The 20,428-nt window shown below is 49.8% G+C and overlaps 1 protein-coding gene across 2 annotated transcripts in view; it reads left to right on the top strand.

Moving 5' to 3' along the window:
* The first annotated feature begins 5,282 nt into the window (after positions 1-5,282).
* Positions 5,283-20,428, top strand: part of CHST3 (carbohydrate (chondroitin 6) sulfotransferase 3) — a 22,132-nt gene continuing 6,986 nt past the window's right edge. The window contains exons 1-2 of one of the 2 annotated variants that reach the window (XM_012723871.1): positions 5,283-5,398; positions 20,124-20,352. In XM_012723871.1, the coding sequence (XP_012579325.1) occupies positions 20,195-20,352 (158 nt within the window). In that variant the 5' untranslated portion in view covers positions 5,283-5,398; positions 20,124-20,194. Of the gene's footprint in view, positions 5,399-19,951; positions 20,353-20,428 lie in introns of those variants that run through there. The other variant, XM_004680797.2, reaches the window with a different exon arrangement.

The raw sequence follows: 20,428 nt of genomic DNA, 5'->3' as shown, positions 1-20,428 counted from the left end.
CCTGTGACCAGCTCCCATTCATCATCAGGCCTCAGCTGGTATGTCACCTTCTGGAAGCCAAAGTCTGTGGGCTCCCCATGGCTGCCTACACATTCTCTTGCCTGCACTTCATCCTGCTGTCTTGCCATTACTGACTTCATCGTCTGTGGTTCCCACTGGGCGGTCAGCTCCGTGAAGGACAGTGCCCTGCTCTGTCCTCACTGCTAGCGCAGCCCCAGCTGTGGCATGAGTGTTCCCGGCTGGTGGTGGAACATAAGGGACAGAGGTGACAAGGAGCTACGGTGGGGAGGAAGGACAATGCCAGTCTAGGATGCTCCTGTAGGGAGTGACCTGTTCCGGGAGAGGCGGTGGGAGTCATGGCCCATTGGAGGGGCAGCTAACATGGGCCAGAGGTCCTGTGTAGGTTAGGGAGAATAGGACCCTGGGCTACCAGACAGTGATGGGCCTGAAGCCCTCGAAGGGGCCCCCCTCATCCTGCCTGCTTTCCCATGGGCTCCCTTTTGAATTAGGTGGGCTGCTTGTACTGTGGGCTCCTTATGGGCAGATGTCCATGCAAGCCCTCCAGGTGCCAGCCCAACCCCCAGGCAATGGAGACATCCCCTAAGCAGAACTGGAAGATAGAACTCTAGAGGTAGGCCACCTGCAAGAGAAACCCCTCTCCTTACTTACTGACTGTGTGACCAAAGCCAAGTTGCTCAGCCTCTCTGTGTCTCAATTTTCTCATCTGTAAAATGGAGACACTAACGGAACCCACACATGGCGGTGATATCACAATAGAATGTGTTAGATTGGTGTCTGGCACAGTGAGCATCAAGAAGAGTAAGCTACTATACTTTTTTTCAGTGCAGCTAGAAAAGTAAAGTCAGATCATAGAGATCCTGAATGTCATACTTTCCATTTCCTAAGCGCCTGCTGTGTGCCAAGTACTTTACGTTCTCACTAAACCCCATATAACCCAGCAAGGTAGTTAGCAACATTTCCATTTTACAGATGAGGAAATTAAGATTCAAAGAGGTGGAAGAATCTACCCAGGGTCATTCACCAGGAGACCACTCAAGTGCAGTGATGAAGTGCACGTCTGCCTGGTGCAAGCAAGAAAACATTTTCTGGCACGTTGTGGGCCCTCAGTGTGGGCATTGAAGAGACTCTGCAGAGGCAGCGTGGAGACATGCCCTGGGCTGGGGTCACAGCCAGGAGCAGAGCCCAGAGGCTATAACCAGCGGGACAGGGAAGGCAGGCAGTGACAGGGAAGAGATGCTGGGCAAGCTTGAAGGGCTGGGATTCAGGGACACTCACCATCCATAGCCCAGGGGCAAACCACTGAGTCATCGTGGGAAAACATGACATCACCGAGTGTCTCTGTTGCCCGACCGCCCGTCTGCCCTCCGAGAGTCTCCAGGTGAACTCAATGCCAGAGTGCCAGAGTGTGGATCCTCACACCCCAAATAGCAGGACAAGCTCAGCTCTCCCACTTCCCACCTGGGCTGTCCATCCCACCACCTTCCACCTCCCCACCTTTCCCCACTCCAAGAGCACACATAAACATGGCTGAGGCAGGAGCTTCTGGGAGTGGTGATAGGCACGAAGCGCTGCCAGACCTCAGGAGGAATTCTGGGCAGGGATGGGACAGGCAGCTCAGAGGCTGTGTCAGGTTCTCTCAAGTTTCCTTTGAGAGTGGTGCCTGCTACTCTGTTGGAATCACTTTGAAAAAATAAAGCCTGGTCGAGCCCAGCAGTCTGCCAGGTCCTGGAAGGTACACTGAGTGTCTGAGAGCTCGTGATGTACCAAGCGCCCTCAGGCTAAGTGATTTATATGCATCAGTCTGTTGCATGAGGTATTGTCCATGCCAACACTGGGGCGCACAGGTCAGGTGACTTGTCCAAGATCACGGCTGCCAGAATCAAACCCTTGGCTGTTGTCCAGCTCCAGATGTGCCTATGCTCATAACCACTCCCCGGCTAGCCACAAACAGAGCTAGCCACACATGGAGAACCACAGGAGGAGCAGTGTGCCCAGTCTGTGTCTGCCAGGTGGTTTGGTAGAGACAGGAGGTGCTGGGAACTTTTCATCCTATAGTGTGGGTCTCTTCCCAGAACTTAGGGACTGTGGGCCTGTTTAGGAGGTGACAGAAAGCACCCAGCTTCCTCGGCTATGTAAACCCTGGTGACTTGCCACTTCGGCTCTCAGTAAACTCCTATCGACTCTCCCCTTTGGAAGAAGCACAGGGGCTCAGGGGCACCAGTCCTGTTTTTAGTGGACCAGACCTGGAAAAAGAGAATGAGTCAAGCAAGGGGCTGAGTGCCAGCTTCCTCGGGCCAGTCTGCAGCACAGGGTGCCAGCCTGCTGCAGCTGCCGCCATGACTCAGAGCTCCCTTCTGGCCGCCCACAGCGGGAAGAGGGATTAGTGTGCAGCTGGATGCTGAGCAGCACCATCTCACCCCTACCACACCCTCTCAGAGTAGTAGGATTATACCCATTTTCCAGATGAGCACACTGAGCCCCTGCGAGGTTTTCTGGCTGTCCTGAGCTTCCTCCATAGGAAAGGAACTGAGACTCTTACGCTTTCTTTCTGAGACAGGAGGGAGGAGCTGGCCTGCCCTCTGACACCACGCAGTGCAGGCAGCTCTGTTCCCAGGCTTGCCTTTCTGATTCATTGTGTAGTCACCGGGTCCCTATGTCACATAGTTCGTGACCCTCGGGGATGAGAGAAAAGCTCTGATTTCCGTTGGGCCATGAGTCACCATTTTTCTGGAAGCATTTTTGAAGCCATAGGGCTCCTCCTCAAACTTGAGGGACAGGCTTCTACTTTGGGGAGTGCTAGTCCCACTCTGGCCTGACAGTGCGTTTTGGCTGTCATTTATAGGCAGCACAAAAAAGAGAGAGGTGAGGCAGGATGAAGTGTGGTTATGTATGAACTCCAGAGCCAGGCTGCCTATGTGGGAAACCCATCTCCTCACTGACTGTGGCCACGGCCCAGTTGCTCAGCCTCCATGAGAGGCCTGGAGTGGGCGTTAACTGGCATGTGGCAGTTGCTTACTCTAAACAGGCAGGTGCCAGGCCCCCAGAGGTGTGCGGAGTCTGTAGCCTTCAGAGGCCCTTCTTCTGATTAATGCCCAAGTCCCATGTGGACAGCACAAGTTCTATGCCCCTCCCCGAGAATATCTGGACATCCCCAGGATTCCACAACTTGCAGACATGCAGACAGGCTCCTCCTGAAACTGCCCTCTCTGCCCCGGACCATCCCACTGCGGGATTGAGGGGACCCCACCCAGTTACTCCCTTTTTTACCAGCCTCAAGCCAGTCACCATAGCAGTAATTTCTGAAGAGGTTTCAGCTTTCACACAGAGAAAGTAGACTGTTAATTTCGACTGTGGGGGCAGTTTTGTCTCGTTGCTTCCCAGTTTTCCTTTCTGGGAGGATTCTGGCTTTCTCTGGGGCTGGAATCCAGACGAAGTCCCCCTTTTCCTCTGCTACCCTTGGTATCACCAGAGGCCTTCCCTGCTGTCTCCAATCTCTCTTCTCCACCGCACCTCCCTAAATTCTCCCTCCCTTCCTTCTTTCCTCTCATTGTATTTGGTTCTTTCAGCAAAGGTTAACTCTGATACAGAATGGAAAGGGATAAGAGTGGTGTGAGCAGAGAGATAAGTGGTGCCAGGTGAGGCATGTCCTTGAGATTAAGACCCTGCCCTTCACATCCTGGCTTTGCACAGCCTGCGGCAGGTCACAGCTTCTCCCAACATCCGTTTCCCATCTGAACAAGGAAAGAGAGTTGGTGCTAAGGATCTCTCTAGACATGGAGGGGATGGTTGTGGGAAAATGTGTGGTTCACTTAACTCGAGGCCTGCATGGCCGTCTGGCCAGCATGCAGCCCCTCTCGACCGTTCACCCCCTCGATGAGGACATCTTGTAGGCCAAGGGAACTCTCATACTATGATCTTTGAAACCTCCCATTTCAAACAAATTACAAAAACAAAGCCAATCAACATTAGTACATCCAGATCTCAAACAGTGCTTTCAAACTCTTTAGATAAAAACCCCAGTCACACACACACACACACACACACACACACACACACATGCATAACTGAAACAAGTCGTATAAAATGACGTTCATCCATATTACATATGACACACTCCATTATCTTCCATGCTATGCAATTCTAGTCTAGTCTATTGAGAAGACAAACACTAGCCACCTACCAGACCTAACCTTTGAAACATCTTGCTCTAGAATAGTGACTTTCCAACATTAGCATGGTTCAGGCTCATGCCCAGAGCTTGTTGAAACTTCTGGTTGTGCCAGACAGGAACATTTCTACCAGGTTCTGGGGGATGTTGCTTCTGCAGGCCCAGCGCCCCACTTTGAGATCCCCACCCCTAGAATGTCTTCCATAGCAATGTGCTCCCTTGGTGAAGACGACCCGGGGTATTTACTTTATGCAGCAGACTAGCATTGCTTATGGCTGATCAGCATGAGCTGCCAAGAGCTGTGGGCTGATGACATTTTTGTGGATGCTGGTCAGATGCTGTCTTTGGGATCTTAAACACCGCCCTTCTCAATCCAGTTCCCATTATTAACATTAAGTGCTGATTGAAGAAAACTTCTGCTAAGCAAGGGGACGGTTTCTGCCCCGCCCTGGTTGAATTACCTGCCTCTCAAATCCCAAGCCCACAGAGCAGAAAACCCTCCCAGCCTTTCGGAAAACACTGTCTTTCTATTGGCAATGAAAGGCGCCATTTACCACATAGATTGCACTTTTCTTTTTCTATTTTTTTTTTTTTTCTTAAGAGAAGAAGGGAGGTCAAGCATGACAGCTTCATGGGGAAAGCTGACCCCTGGGTCTGGTTGGGGTCTGAAGGGTTTCATTGGCTGTCGCTGGATTCTCAGCTTTTTCTAGAATCTCTTCCTGGCATTGCAGTCCGATGCTTGCATCAGCACCCCGCTTTCCAGCCTGCTGACTTCTGAGACTGGCCTGTATTCCAAACTGCAACCAGGGATCTCTCAGCTCCCCTTCGGAGCCCTCCCCCTTCCTAGCTTTGGGGGCTCCTCCCCAAGCCCTCCCAAAGCCAGCCCTCAGCTGGGAGCAGCCTCCGGAGGGAGGGAAGTGTTAAATGGGCACAGAGCCCCTCTGTTCCATGAACAATGGCCCGTTGATGCTGAATTCTGCCTGTAGCAGCCTTCTTGACTGGACTTTGGGGAGGAGGAAAGACTCTAGCCCCCCAGGCAGCCATTTCTGGGAGTGAGGTTGATGTGGAGGCCTCAGCTTCTGTCTTCCACAGAACTTCATTCTCCTGGGCCTGATACAGCATTGAGAAACCTACTCACCCTTCCCATGGGTGTTTGCAGCCCCCGGAGTGATTCAACAAGCCTCTATTGAACCGCTTCTGGACACTGAGGTTTGGTGCTAAGTAGCTGTGGGGAATAAAAATAACTTCTAACATGAACTTGGTGCTTATGATAGTCAACTTCACCCCAGACTGCCCAACCTGTTTTCCTTTTTTTAAGGATTTATTTACTTATGCTTACAGAACTGGGGTACAGGCCAGCGGTATGGTGGGTAAGAGAATTCACCAGAGACAGAGTGGGGAACAGAATTGGCAGGTTGATAAAGTACACTACTAAGGGGGGCAGTGGGTGGGTCAGGACATGTCTGCCATGCCATGTGGGTCAGCTTCCTGGCTGGGGATCAAACTTGTGTTGCGGTGGCTTTGGAGAGCTTCATAGTGCACTGATTTAACCTGCTGCACCACTAAAGACAGCCCCTGACTGCCCAACCCAATCACTACGTAGCTTCTGAAATTTCCCTTGTACAGGCCCCTCTGCCTCAGAATATTGAGGGGTAGACCCCCAATATAGATATTTGGTAAAGTTCTCAAAGTGATTCTCCATCTGGGATTTAGCACTGCAGACTGGCACAGTTAGGTATACTGTGCCAAGCATTTAGCTGGCAGTATCCTGTTTCATGATAGGCACTGTGGGAGGCTGGAGAATGCCCTTGACCAAAGATGCCCACATGTGGATCCCCTGCACCTGTAGCTCTGTTACCTCATGTGGTCAAAGGGATTCAGCCGGGATTCTGAGTTAGGGGGCTGATCCTGGGTGAGCCCTATGTAATCATCGGGGTCCCGGAAGAGGGAACTACGACTATAGAAGAGGGGCTCAGCTACTCACTGCTGGCTTTGTAGTTGGAGGAAGGAGCCATAAGCCATGGAAAGCAGGAAGCCTCCAGAAGCTGGGGAAGCAGAGTTAGAGAGTCCCTTAGGCCCTCCAGAGGGAGCACAGATCTGCTAATACCTTGACTTTAGGCCAGTGAAACTGACCTTAGACTTCTGAACATTCAGAACTGTACAATAACAAATATTGTGTTGTTTTAAGCTACTCGGTGATGGGAATGTGTTCGTTACCCTTTTTTTTTTAAGAGATTTATTTATTTATGCATACAAGAACTGGTGTACAGGCCAGAGGTGCGAGGGGTAGAGACTTCACCAGGGACAGAGTGGGGAGCAGAACAGACAGATCTACTGAGTTTCACTAGGGAGCAGCTGGCGAGACAGGAGTGGTCTGCCACACCACGTGTGTCAGCTCCCTGGCCGGGAATCAAGCTCAGTGCTGCAGTGGCTGTGGATAGCTTCATGTGCTGTGCTTTAACCTGTTGCGCCACCAGGCAGGGCCCCCATTACTAACCCTTTAATAGAACTCAGGTATCTGACCTGGTAGTCTCTCAGCACCTCACTGCACTGCCCCTCCCTTGCAGTGGGACAGACGTGGGTTCAAGTCCCATCTCTGCCAGTCTGCTAATGGTGGAGTCCATTTGGCTAAGGGGAGGCTACCAAGTGCAAGGTGTGGAGACCACTTATAAGGTAGGGTGGGCCAGGTGGTGCCCAGGTGAAATGCTACCTGGTACAATTTGAACTTGATTCTGGAGAATTGGAGCCTACTGGGTACCTCTCTGTTCTCTGCTGCATTTCATGATGCTGCCACAGACATCCAGCCTTGCTTAGTCTTTGTGATCTGGTCTTAATGCCCCAATCAACTACTGCTCGGGAGCAGAGAGGGTTGGGGCCAGGAGTAGTATTCTGTCCACCTGCAACCAGCAACAGCCACTGACTATCAGGGTAGCCATCAGGCTTTCCAGTGAGGCCAGTAATCGCCTTGTACCTTCAAAAAGCTTGTTTCTTCCAGAACTTTGGGTTTGAGGCCACGGATGTCTTTTTGAGAAGGAGCTGGAGACAGAAAGTTGCAGCCACGAGTTGCTAAGAGGTCCTAAAGACCAGCTCCTTACCAGGACTCTGCCCGCCACTGCTTTACAGCTTCCACTTTGGCTGAATCTGTGTGCTAGGCAGTAGAGCATCTTAGTTGAGTTCATGAGTTGTGATGTTAGACTGCCTGAGTTCAAATCCCAGCTCAGTCTGTAACTCAGGGCGAGGTTTCTGCTTGCCTAAGGGTGGAAATGATGATTTCTATTCTTTCTTTTTCTTTTCTCTCTCTCTCTTTTTTTTTTTTTTTAAGATGTAGTTATTTATTCCCTTGTACTTCTACTGGGATTGTTCTGAGGACTAAATACATTGATGGGTATGAAGTGCAAGGAACCTGCCTAGGTCATTATATATGTTGCTTCTGTTGTTATTCAGCAGGAAAAGACTGTTTTCTCTCTCTCTCTCTCTCTCTCTCTATTTCCTCCCACCTCCTCCCAAGCTTGGCCCAGAGCAAGTCTTAGCAAATGAATTTGTTTGTTGAATAGGAGCGTTTATTATCCAGAAGTTAGCTAGGTGCTTCCCAAATGTCCTTACTTTTTAAAAGTTTTACCTTAGTTCTTAACCTTTACCTCCTTCTTCCTGCCTGGTAGCTGCAGAATGCCATGCAGCAGGCCAGTGCTTGCTTTTGCACTTCTGAATTCCAAGAGTACTTCAGAGTTAACCTAGCCATACCTGGCCTCACCAACTCACCGGTGGTAGCACGGCTACCCAGGTCTCTGTCACTCAGGCCTCTCCTGACCCAGAGACTAAGGTCTCTTGGGGTACCTGGGCTCTGGGGCAGCACTGTTGGGCACCAAACTCGGGGGCCTCTCATGGACTCCGAGCCTTCTCCCAGCTCCTCTCCTTGCTGGAGCTCACATCAGGCTTCCTGAGCATATGGGGGTCAGTGGTGTATTGTTCCCTCCAGAACCTGGTCTCCCACTTTCTCTTCCCCTTACTGGGAGCATGGGGCCGCCTCATCGAGTTCCTTCTTCCTCATGGAGCCCCCCCCAAAGGCCCCCAGCCTGTTCATCCTTGCATGTGACATTGCCCACTGGCACGTTTCCTAAGTGACTCTTGTGCCCCAGGAAGGCTGTTTCTGCTGAACCTCTTAGCTCTGTTCTCCAAGGAATTCTTTGGAGAGAGCTAGTTTTCTTTTTTGCAATCATTGGAGATTCACTTGCACTTTTAAGAAATATTACAGAGCAATCCCTTCAACCCATTACTCAGTTTCTCCAGATGGTAACATCTTGCCAAACGAGTGCATCATAACCAGGATGTCAACACTGTTACAGTCAAGATATAGAACATCTCAACATTTCCATCCCCTCAGGAGTCCTCAGGCTGCCCTTTTATAGCCACATTCTCCTCCTATCTGTCCCCACCCTTCCTTTACTCCTGGCATTACTAATTTATTACTGATCCAGTCTCTTTCATAACTATCATTTCCAAAATATTGTGTAAATGGAATCATGCAGTGTGTTCTCTTTTGAAATGGCTTTATCTACTCAACTTGAATTTTCTCAGAATGCATCCAAGTTGCATGCATCATTACTTCATGCCTTTTAATTGCTGAATAATGGTTTATGTTTGGGGGAGCTAGCCATAACCCTATCCACTGAGTAACTCTGTCATCTTAATACATTTTCTTGAACTCTTAAAAACATGGACCATGAAGCTCCGAGCATTTGTGTCCGAAGTAAAACAAGGTACACAGATCTGCTCACCCAGCATCTATCCCTGATGCCACATGCTGAGATGCCCTGAGGTGGGACTCCTTAAGGAAGCCGATGCCCTAAGGTGCAGCTCCCTAGCTCTTCCAGGTTACAGTCACCCGGAGAACTTTAAACACTCTGTGCCTAGGCCAAACCCAGGCCGATTCAACCATAATCTCTGAGGGTGGGGCGCAGGCTTTAGCAACTAATGAAGTTCCCCAGTGATTCTCACATTCTCACAGGGCTCAACGCAATGCCTGAAAGCGGACTCAGCAAAGCACAGCTATCCTTCTACCCATCACCTGTGACAGACATCACCAAGCAATCCCAGCACTCTCGCTGTGGGGAGCTACCTTTTCAAGTACAGTATTCCAAGCAGCCACTCCCAATTGATCACCCTTGGCCTAGGGTCTGAAATTGACTTGCCCTCCCAGTTGGGAAGCCTAGAACTACTTGGCCATAGGTATGTCCAGGTGTGTCCAGGCCTGAGGCTGAGTCTTTGGGTGAATGTTCCCTTAAGTAATGCTAGAAAGGTGGGCTGCTGACCACGAGTGATAGTGGCAGCAGCGGCACTGCAGGCAAGGATTGTCTAGGCGGTTCTTAGGAAACGTCAAAGTGAGCCAGCGTCAGCCCCAAAGCAGCCTGCAGCCCATCTGGGGTTGCCATATGTACACAGAGTACACACCGCAGTGGCCTCACATAGAACAAGCTATGGCCCACATTTGTCCAAGCAAGCAATAATGGCCAGCCCTGTGCAATCTCCCCCGACCCCCACCCCATTTCCAGAGCCTCGTACAGACTTCTCTGATGCTCACAAAAGCCTTTGTGGGACTGACCAAGAAGTTAAATTCCCTGCCCAAGGTCATCGGAGTGGGGGAATTGAGACCCTCTCCGAGTCCGAGTCCGAGTCCGAGTCTGAGTCTGAGTCAAGAGCCCTCTTATTCAGTACTCAGGCAGCTAGACAATTAACTGCCTGCACCACTCCCCCTCAGGCCCCAGGTGGGATGTAGATGAACTCCTTCACAGTCACAGATCAGCCCACACAAAGCAATAGTCAGTGCTGGTTAAGACCCTAGCTGTTCCTTACTCTGCTACCCTCACCCCAACAACCCGGCTTTGGGAAAGTGGCAGATCTTCCTGGTGAAAAGAGAAAGGCTTGGGTTCCTTTCTTTTTTTTTTTTTTTTTAAACTTCAAGTAATAAAGCCCTTCCTGCTGTTAACAGGACCATTAAGTGGGGACTTGAGAAAGTTGTGGAACTACAACGAGCTACCTCAGGGGTCCAAATTCTGCTTCCTTTGCACTGTAGACAGTAGAGTTGTGTGATGGATTTATCAAGATCTAACTCCATGGATAAGTCACTGAAGATCTGTAATAATACATGTGAGGAGAAGGACCCAGAAGATTCCCAACCTTCCTAAGCTTATTCCTGCTAAAGTAAGAGAAGCAAATTTGTAGCACACTTGCTTACCCATCCCTGTAGCCTTCATGTGACAGACATCACTAATCAACCACCACATTCTTTACACAGAAAACAAAAAATCTCAACCTCAAGATCCTTCTCGTCATGTGTTTCCAAGCAGCCAGTACTAATCTGTTGACTTAGGCTCACGGATGACAGCTTTGCCGAGCAACATTCAGTTTAGCAGCATCCTTTGGTTCAAGATGCTGGAAGCCTGCCACAGGGCACCATCTTTGTCAGGCTCCCCTTGCCTGTGCTGGGTCAGGTTCATCACAGAGCTGCTTAGTGCTAATTGTGCGTAAGGTGGATTGGAACACAATTTCGTACACTCTTTCTGTTTGTTGTACTCACCACTTTTCTTTGAAAATGTAATAAACATGGTAACAACACAAGAAGGTATAAATGAAAAATGACCCCCAATCCTTCCACTACTTCCTGGTTCCCCACAACCACCCCGTCAACTTCTTTTGTCTCAAGAGACAGTTTGAACATGTATCAGTATTGGAGAGTATCCGTATCCGATTCTACCTGGGCGGGTGTCGACCACGCATTCCACCCCTCGTGATGGCCACTTGTATCGCGTGTGGCACTTGTATCGCGTGTGGCACTTGTATCGCGTGTGGCACTTGTATCGCGTGTGGCACTTGTATCGCGTGTGGCACTTGTATCGCGTGTGGCATTTCAAATCAGCCTATGCAGAGCAGCCTTTCTTTTGATCGTTTCAGAGTTTTACACTGATAAATGTATCCTTTGTCAGTTAAAGGTTTTGTTGTTTTTTTTCTTTTTTGCCTATTAACAGTCACTAAGGTCATTTTCAATCTTTTGCAGTTACTGTTTTCTATTGCATGTGTCCTTTCGACCTGTGTGAGTGTATCCGCCAGACTAATTCCTAAAAGTAGAATTGCTGGGTAAAGAGTGCATATTTAGAATGGCGGCGATGTTGCCAGCCTTCAGAAAAGGATACTCCCATCAATAATATGAGAGAATCGTATGTAAGGTGAGGACAGATCAGGCCATGCTGCAGTACAAGACCCCAAGTTCATGGCTGAGCATATCGAAGGCTTATTTTTACATCACATCTAATGCAGGTTGCAGGTTATGAGCTCTCCAAGCAGCAGTTTGGGACCTGGGCTGCTTCCAGCTTGTACGAGGGCCATTGAAACATGTGGCTTTCAGTGTTGCCACACAGTGAGAGAAGAGAAGGCTTGTGGATGGAGGATGTGGGGTCATGTTAAGGAACTGGCCTTGATGTGGCTTCCTCACTCTAACCTACATCCCATTGATCAGAGTCTGGTCTTTGGCCTCAACCCAACTGCAGGAGAGGCCGGGGAATGAATGTGGAGGACATGTGGGCACTTGAAGAGCTGCAAGTCTCTGCCAGGAGCGTTCCCCAGAACATTACCCGCATCGTTTATTATGGAACATTTCACAATCAATCTAACATGTGAGAAAAATGGCACCATGTATCATTTCAGTTGACCCTTAGATGCCTTCTCTAGACCATTGCCCTCAACCTTTTTCTGTTGCAATACCCATAGCAGATCGTGTTCACATTCAAGACACACTCAAGCAGACTTGCCCAAATTTTACCAAAACCAAAAAAAAAAAAAAAAATTGTAGGGAATTCCGAAGACTTTTTAAATTTTGGCTGTTATTCATGAAAACATATAAAGGCATGTGAGCAATAATATAAAAGTAGCTGTGTAAAGGCCTTTGCCAGCTGTGGCGTGCAATGGATTGCCGGCAGTTCTGTGCAACTTCCTAGGCTCACGGTAACCCCACCTTCTCGTGTTCATGAAAGGACAAACCAAGGGAGGAGAAAGGTGGAATAAAGGACCTTGTATCCACTGCATTCTTGTCCTAAAGCAGTGTTTTTGGTTGTTGCAAATGTTGACGCTTTAACTCTTCTTAGTGACCTCCCCATTCATTATGGTATTTTGTTCAGCAAAGGGCTTTTTGGGTTAAGTAATGGCTTGGAGGGTAGATGGATGAGGCATATGTGCTTGAATGGAGGGTTTGTGTTACGAGGAGACTTGGAATTTCAGCTGGCGTTGTGGGGTGATGTCACAGAGGAGCAGGCCAAACTTATTTTTGTGGGTAGCCAGTAAGGAACCTGTAAAGTTGGGAGGGCAAATTAATTTGATCTCACATGCCAACTCTCATGGCCATTGTATACAATAGGTGCCATAAATGCGCACAGTTTGCAGATGAGGAAACTGCAATGGCACGTCCCTCACACAAGGCTACATGGCTTCCAAGACCTTTAGTGAAAAGCCGGAGGCCAAGAGCCTCCACAGGGGTAGAATCACTGCTGACATGGTCATACTCCCTGAATATTCCCCCCATTTATGCGCACACACACAAATATATACAAATACATTTGCGTATGCATGTGTGTGCAGTTTATTATGCTTTTGACAAAATGGACTCCTACTTGGGTTATTGGGGTGTCCTTTTTGGGGTGCAGCATCATACTGTGATTGTCTTTCTGTGCCATAAAGTAACTTGAGGCCAACATTATTCTTTCAAGATGCTAATCAAACATTTTCTGTGTGCCCAGTACTCAATTACACTGGGCAAGAGAAGACCCATCTCCAGGAAGCCACAGCAAACTATTCAGGACAGTGTTTGAGTCCATTCATTCACTTTGCAAATATTCTTGAGCCCTGCCATATGCCAGGCGCCATGCCAGGTGTTGTGGGTGCAGAAAACAAGGCTGCCATCCAAAGAAAGCAAGCAGATTTGCCCCTAGGGTCCTTTACTTCCCTTACCTCTCCTTGACCACAGACATCACTACTTATTTACTTTTTTTTACAGTGGAAAACATATGCCATAAAGCTGACTGTCTTAACCATTTTTAAGTGCACGGTTGAGTGGCATTCAGCCCATTCCCCCTGTCGTGTAACTACCACCATGCTTCATGTGTCCCCCCTTTTCATCTTCTCAAACTGATGCTCTCCCCCAGGCCCAGGCAGCCCATCTTCTACCTCCTGTGTCTCACCCCAGCTGCTCACGGGCCTCATGTAGCTGCATCCACACAGTACTAGGCCTTGGCTATCTGGCTTATTCACTTAGCGTGATGTGCTCAAGCCTCACCTGTGCCGTGCTTGCACCGAGCTGGGGTTGGCTTCCTTCATCCTTCCCATGCCTGTCTCCCCCTTTCCCCGCTGCCTTTGCTCAGGCCGCCTCACTCCTGGGCCACTGCAGGAGGAGTGAACTGGGCTCCTGGCCTCCAGTCCTTTCCTCTTCCAATGTACTTTCCACATCACTTCCAAACTGATCTCACATGTCTCCTTTTAAGTTTTTAGGTTCCGTTTTAAAACTGAAGGCACTTGTATGCTTGTCAAAGACACAAGTTCGACTAAAAGGGCACAGAGGGAACAAGTTCACCACTTCGTACTGCATTTTTGCAGCCGTGTGTCATCCTTGTCACCCCCTGGCTGGTCCATCGTGACAGTGCATGTCGCTGCTCAGCCCGCTGTCTGGCGGGACTGGGAGTTACTTCTTACACGTTGCATTTCCAGGGCTGGGTGTACATATTTGGCCATGAATCTTGGCCCATGTCCTGGTCAGTTCCAGCTGAGCCAGCAGACGCCTCCCCGGACTACGTGACTGCGTGGTCTCAGTGTCTGTCGGTAAGAGCAGGCAAGAGCAGTGAAGCCCAGAGCGGTGGGGCAGCTCCCACCTGGTCGGGGATCCAGGCTTAGCACATGAGGTGCCAGAAGTGACTTCCCTGAAGGGGGACCTGGACTGTTCCTGGGGCCCTGTATTCCATGCAGCTGTCAGCTTTGGGGTTTACACAGATGTGTCTTTCCCATAGCCGAACAGGCTGCAGTGAAGGGGCTGTGTCAAATAGGGGTAAAGAACGTGCTCCCCCACGCCACTGCATAGCCCAAAGGGCAGGCAGAGCTGGTGCCGGTCAGGCCCGGCTCCCTGGGGATTCCCACCCCTACCTGGCGGGCCCTCCGCCCCCCCCCCTCACACACACACACACACACACACACACACACACACACTTCACTTCTCAGCTCTAGCCCTCAGCTCCTCACACATCCTTGGACAGTCACTGCTGCTCAGTGGACACACATTGACTTCAGCCATGTCTGCCCTGTCCCTGCCTTGCCTGAGATTGGAGATGTGCCCACATTGAGGTCGCAGAGGGCTTTGTCCTTGGCAGAGGAGACCAGGGCCTAGGATGTGCAGGTGCCTCAGAAGTAAGCACAGCCCTGAGCTGCACAAGGACGCATCAGCCTGGCTCATTCACTTCCTCACACTTTCATTCCTTCTCTTCTTCCTTCACTGCTTTCTACAACAGCTTCTGGGCGTTTACTACCTAATCAGACACTAACCTTGAGATCTTGGAGGTTGTGGTCCCTCCCAAACCATCTCTGGATAACCTCATGAAAAATAGAAGCTAGCCAAGTCCCTGGATAGATCTCTGTGTTCCCCCAAGGAAGATAAAATACAGGCAGCATTTGAGTTTCTCTGGTCTCTGATTTTCTAGTGAGCATCCGGGGGATGTCCTGCATCACTCTCTGCCTCCACTCTCTGGGGGATTCAGAGACAACTAGCAGGGTCTCCCTCCCAGGTGGGTGACATGGCAGGGCAGGGCACCCTCTTGGTGCCCAGAGCTGTGGTTGATGGGTTGGCTCCGAGTTTTCCCACAGTGATTCGCTGCTCCTGTCTCTGCCCACCGAGCCTCCCCCATTTCCAGTCATATCCTCCTTGAGGCCCTGTCTGGACTACCTGACAGAAACTGTGTGAGCGCGCCCTGCAGCCCTGAGGCCCCTTCCCCGCGTGCTTCTGGCCCTGAGCTATGAGGTAGTGGAGCTCTGCTGCCTGACGCAATGTCTGGCGAGGCCCGTCCAGTATCAGAGTTGCATCCACAGCTGACTTGGACCCCACCTTCTTTAGGGAGAGGCCAAGAGGCCCTTCAGGCCATTTTTGGTCTCAGTGGAAGGCCTAGAAAGCCGAAGGCCTGCTTGGGAGCCATCCAAGTAGAAGACTTGTATAGTGATGGCCCCTTGCCAGATGGTGAGGGAGGGCTAAGAGAAACGCCCCAAGAGGAAAGAAAGATGGGAAGGAAAGCCTTCCCAACTGTTTCCAGGCCTCCACTCACAATTTTTTTCTATTGTTCCCTTGCTAAGATTTGACCCTCCCTGTCATTAGCAGGGAGCTATGAGGGGCTTAAACTGAACACCCTTAAGGCTCAGTTAGTTCATCCTCAAAACAGCACCCCATACTGACGGGATAACTCAAGAGACTGGCGTGTGCACAGCCCCAATGAAGTTTTGCCCGTGGTGTGCACCCTCGTGTCCCTAGCCATGGTTTGCACCCCAGTTCACTCAGCACGTCACAGCGTCCATGCTCACAGCACATGCCTGGGGTCCGCCCACAGCCCTTCCCGGCCCACACACAGTATCCACCAGACAGAACAGCGGCTTTTACTTCTTCCTCTTCATATTTCCCTCTACTTAGGATGATGACAAAGCATCTCACATGGAAATAAATGCTTTGGAAAAGGTATCTTCTTTTCATCTAACAAGTAGTTAGGGAGCACCTACCCTGTGGCTGGGGCCCTCAGAATAATACACTGGGCTTCTAGGCACTGGGACTACAGAGGTGTGACAGACAGATATGGAACTGACATGCTGGTGGCTGAAACGGGTATTTAGGACATTTCCTGCTAGGAAGGAAGTAAAACCATAAGCTGGGAGGGAAAGTGGTGGGGACAGGGAGGTGGTCACGATGGCACCCCAGGGGGGGCATCTGTGACCCTCCCCTAGGTCTGGCAACTACCCACACTCTCCCTGGGACCTGACACCTCCCTCACCTGCTGCCCACCCACTTCCAGGGGCTCCAGCTTCCAGGCCTAGACCCCGGGGCCGCTGCCAGGGGAAAAGCAAAGGAGCCAACAGCCAGCCTTGTGTTTCTTGTCAGAGACCTTTCTCCTGTTTCTTCCCTTTAGGGCAATGCTGGGAAGGTTCTTAGGAACCTTTTGGGGGTGGGGGTGGGTGGGAGAGGAACTGGGACAGCAGCTCAAAAATGGAATTAATGCCCAGCAGAGAGGGGAAACAACCAAGCTTCTAAATCTTACTAAAATCTGGAGAGGACAGTGGAGGCAACCCCCTCAGCTCTGGCCCTGGCTTTGCCTTCTGCCCGCATCCATCGTCTTCAGTGGTTACTGTTCCTCTCAGCTGCCTTACGCAGTTGGTGCTGCGCTCATGCTACAGGCAATGGAGCTGAGGCCCAGCGCGGTCACATACACAAGGTAAACAGGGCATGGGGGACACAGGAGAAAGACAAGAACCCAGCGTGTCTGGCCCTCGCCCTTTCCGCTTCCCTCATGTCATTAGCTCCAAGGAGCTGGTCAGGAGTTCAAGTTTTGTGCTCTGCAGACTCGATGTTGGGGCTCACCGCCCAATAGGACAGGAGGCCTCTCCCCACCTCAGGCTAAACGGGTGTAGCAGGAACACGGCCATGCCCATCAGTCTGCAAACTCCAGCTAACAGTCTGCCAGGTGCGCGCTAGGCCTCAGTGACTTGCTGGGCCGCTGGCAGGTGCCACGGGCCGTTCTAGATGCTAGTCTCGACTCCAGAGAGCTCACAGTCTGGGAAAGGGAGACAGCCTCGTTTGGAAAGTGGATGGCACAGCAGCGTCACGGGGCGTCCTGAGGGGCTGGACCTGGGAGGGCTGGTTAAGGCTTGGATGAGTAACTTAACCTCTCTCAAGCTCCATGTCCTCACTGTGAAATGGGTTAGTTGCTACCTAATAGGGCTTTCGTGAGGCTTTGATGAGGACATGCCAATCAAGTGCTTAGCCTTTCATCTGGCACCCAGCAGCAAGCACTGGGTAAACTGGAGCTGACCTGCGGTTCCAGCAGGCCCTTCCAAGCAGAGTGTAAACCCAGAGGGCAGGAGGGCACAGACTGTGTCTGCTTGTTTACTTCTGTGTCCTCAGTGCTTAGACCAGAGATTTGCCCAGAGTAGGTGCTAAGAAAATACTTGTTTCATGAGTGCATGGGGGAAAAGCTAGATGATTTAGGAAGAGACAGGAATATTCCAGATGCTCTATAGCTGATGTCGCTTCCCCTCTTGCCTCCCAGGCCCCTCTCCACCCACCCACGCTCAGGCAGTATGCCAGTACGCCATCAGGGACAGTGGCTGGTGGCCCCATCATCACGCTGCCCTGCACAGCTGGGGGCTCCTTGCAGAACCCCTGCTCCACTGCCTTCTCCTTTGTGGGATGAAGGTGCAGCTCTGGGACCCTTTCTGCCTTCCCCTCTCCCATGTCAACATCAGCTGCTTTCCTTAGGAAAAGCCATCTTGTCCATAAAGAGGGATGGCTCTGGATGCTATGCATGAGAGCACAGTAAGATTTTCCCAGAGTTGGAGCAGACTGTCTCCTACGATGGAGAGACGTTTGGGAGGAGACACTGCGCTGGAATCTGGGGCTCGTGGCGCTGGCCACACATGGGTGTGATGCTGCTGATGGTGATAACGATGAATGAAAGAATTATGAATCAGGCTCCCCTGGGCAATGCTGTGTTTGGTCCATATTTAAAACATACACAACTTGTGCTGAGGGTCATTTTTCCTTTATCCATTCTGGCATCCAGCAGCTATGTGTGAGCTACCCTGTGTCCTGGCCCAGTGCTAAGGGATAGTGAACAGCCCAGAACAACTGCCCATTTTCCATGAAGGCGTGATCCTTGAACAAGTTCTACAAGTGGGTTGACTTTGTGATTGATTCTGAGGGGCTAAGGGAGATAGCCCTAACCTGTTTTGGGGGACACTGCCCTGGGAAGCTGAGATCTGAAGCTGAGACCATGTTAAAGGTTTTGTTGGAATTTATGAGCTGTAGTATGTTGTTTTGCCTTAATGTTTCTTAATTTATACATCTTCATGGTAAAAGGCATAACAGTGCCGAGTGTCACACAGCAATTGTAAGGCCTCTCCTGACCTACCATGTCTTTGCTACCTGGCCTGTATACCCCTGCAGCAAACATTCATTCACAGCCAGCGTCTATATTATTTATCCACTTAATAGTATTTTTTTTTTTTTCAAATGGCATCATACTACTTCATATTCCCAGTCTGGAAGGACTTGACCTCTCCCGTCACGTACCCAGGAAACAGCTGACAATGTCTGGAGACACCCTAGACAGTCACATCTGAGTAGGGGATCTAATGGACAGAGATCAAGGATGCTTGTACACATCCTGCAGTACTTGGGACAACCTCCACAACAAGGAATTGCCTTGTCCAAAATGGCATTAGTGCTGAAGTTAAGAAACCCCTCCTCTATAGTCTGCTATTTGACTTACATACATACACATGCATGTACACATACATTATATGTTATATATAAAAGATTGTTCACTTCCGTATTTATAGATCCTCCTCATTATTCTTTGTGGTTGCTGACACAAGCTATGCAACATCCATCGTCTGACAGATTCCGGGTGGATCGGGATAAGCTCTGAAAAATCAGACTGTCCACTGCTAACTTATGTTATGACCTCCCTTTTTTGTATAAACATAATATCAAAATATTCTGAGCAACATTCAGTTTACAACTAGGTTGACTTAGCTGCAAAAGGCAGCTGCTGGTTCAGGCAAGGTGCCCCAGGGTGAGAAATTCCTCTGTCTCCCTGAGACAAAAGCCAAGCACCAGGAGAGATAAGACCCAAGGGCATAAAAAACTCCTGGAAAGCCTCCTTGGTTTCTTTGAATAAAAATTAAAAAAACTTCAGATAAGGCTCCCAGGGCATAAGGACTCATGGACAAATTTTAACCTTGACTACACAGGTGTTGTTTGATATACAACTGTACAACTTTCTCTTAATTTACTCCCTTTTAAAGCAAGCACAAACTACTCTCTGATAGCCTCAAATTACCCATTAGCTTTTCCTTAGACAATCACTGATAACACTGCTAACACAATTTATTACTGTCCCAAGACCCCTAACAACCTTTTGCTAACAAGCTCACCCTTTTCCAGACCCCTCTTCCTTTGATGATAACTAGACAGCTGTATATATGATAACTGTCACAAAAACGTATAATTTAGCATACCATAAATTGTAAACAGAAGAATACTTTTTTCACTTTGTCCTTGAGAATGTTTTATGGAGATATCTCTTGTTAACTTGCCTACACATTACTGTAATTAACTATTTGCTACACAGTATAAATAAAGACCTGCTGAAGGAAAAGCAGGAAGACTTGCACTCTATCCTGACTCCCTTGTCATCCTCGCGTCTGCTCCCCTCTCCCCCCTTTTTGGAATATCCGTTTGCAGAAGCCTTCCCATCTTAGGGTCCTGCCTGTGCTGCCTCGAGACACCCCAAAGGTTGGAGTTGGTCTCCGACAGGTTGCATAATCCATTGTACGTCTGCTTCATCCTGTTTCATTTAGGTGTTCTGGTCTTTTGCTATTGCAGGTATTTATGCCTCAAGGAACATTCTTGTCCATATACAAGCCTTTGAGTTATGCGGAGGCAAGATGGATGAGTCAGAGGGTGTATAAGCATTTTAAGTGGCTTGATTTCAAATCTCCTTGGGGTACAGTTCATTGGGAGCGTGGCTCTCTGGTCCTGACTGCTCAGTGGGGCCCAGCGTGTCAAAAGTCTGGTGAGAAAAAGAGAGCCAAGGCCCTCTTGGGTCCTTATCTACAGCTACGGTCATCCTGCCCACTCGTCTTTCCACAGGACCAGGTGACCCCATATGAAGACGAACACTAGGAGCCAGATTCTGCATGATGCTGCAGAGCTGAGTGCCCATGGCCCCACCTTTCCCCATGGAGAAAGGACTCACTTTACCCCAGGACTTCCGGGACTTTCTGCACAGTCTGAGGATGAGAAGCAAATATGCCCTCTTCCTTGCTTTTGTAGTGATAGTTTTTGTCTTCATCGAAAAGGAAAATAAAATCATTTCCAGGTGAGAGACGCAAAAATCTTCCTTATCAAGGTGGGGGTGGGGCTGCAGGGTTTTCCGTGGGACTGCAAGGCCACCC

This window comes from Condylura cristata, unplaced genomic scaffold (genome assembly GCF_000260355.1).
Source record: "Condylura cristata isolate star-nosed mole 26May11 unplaced genomic scaffold, ConCri1.0 scaffold00011, whole genome shotgun sequence".
NCBI classification, from domain to species: domain Eukaryota; kingdom Metazoa; phylum Chordata; class Mammalia; order Eulipotyphla; family Talpidae; genus Condylura; species Condylura cristata.
Note: the sequence above shows the minus strand (reverse complement) of the source record. Positions and strands in the feature narration are given on the sequence as shown.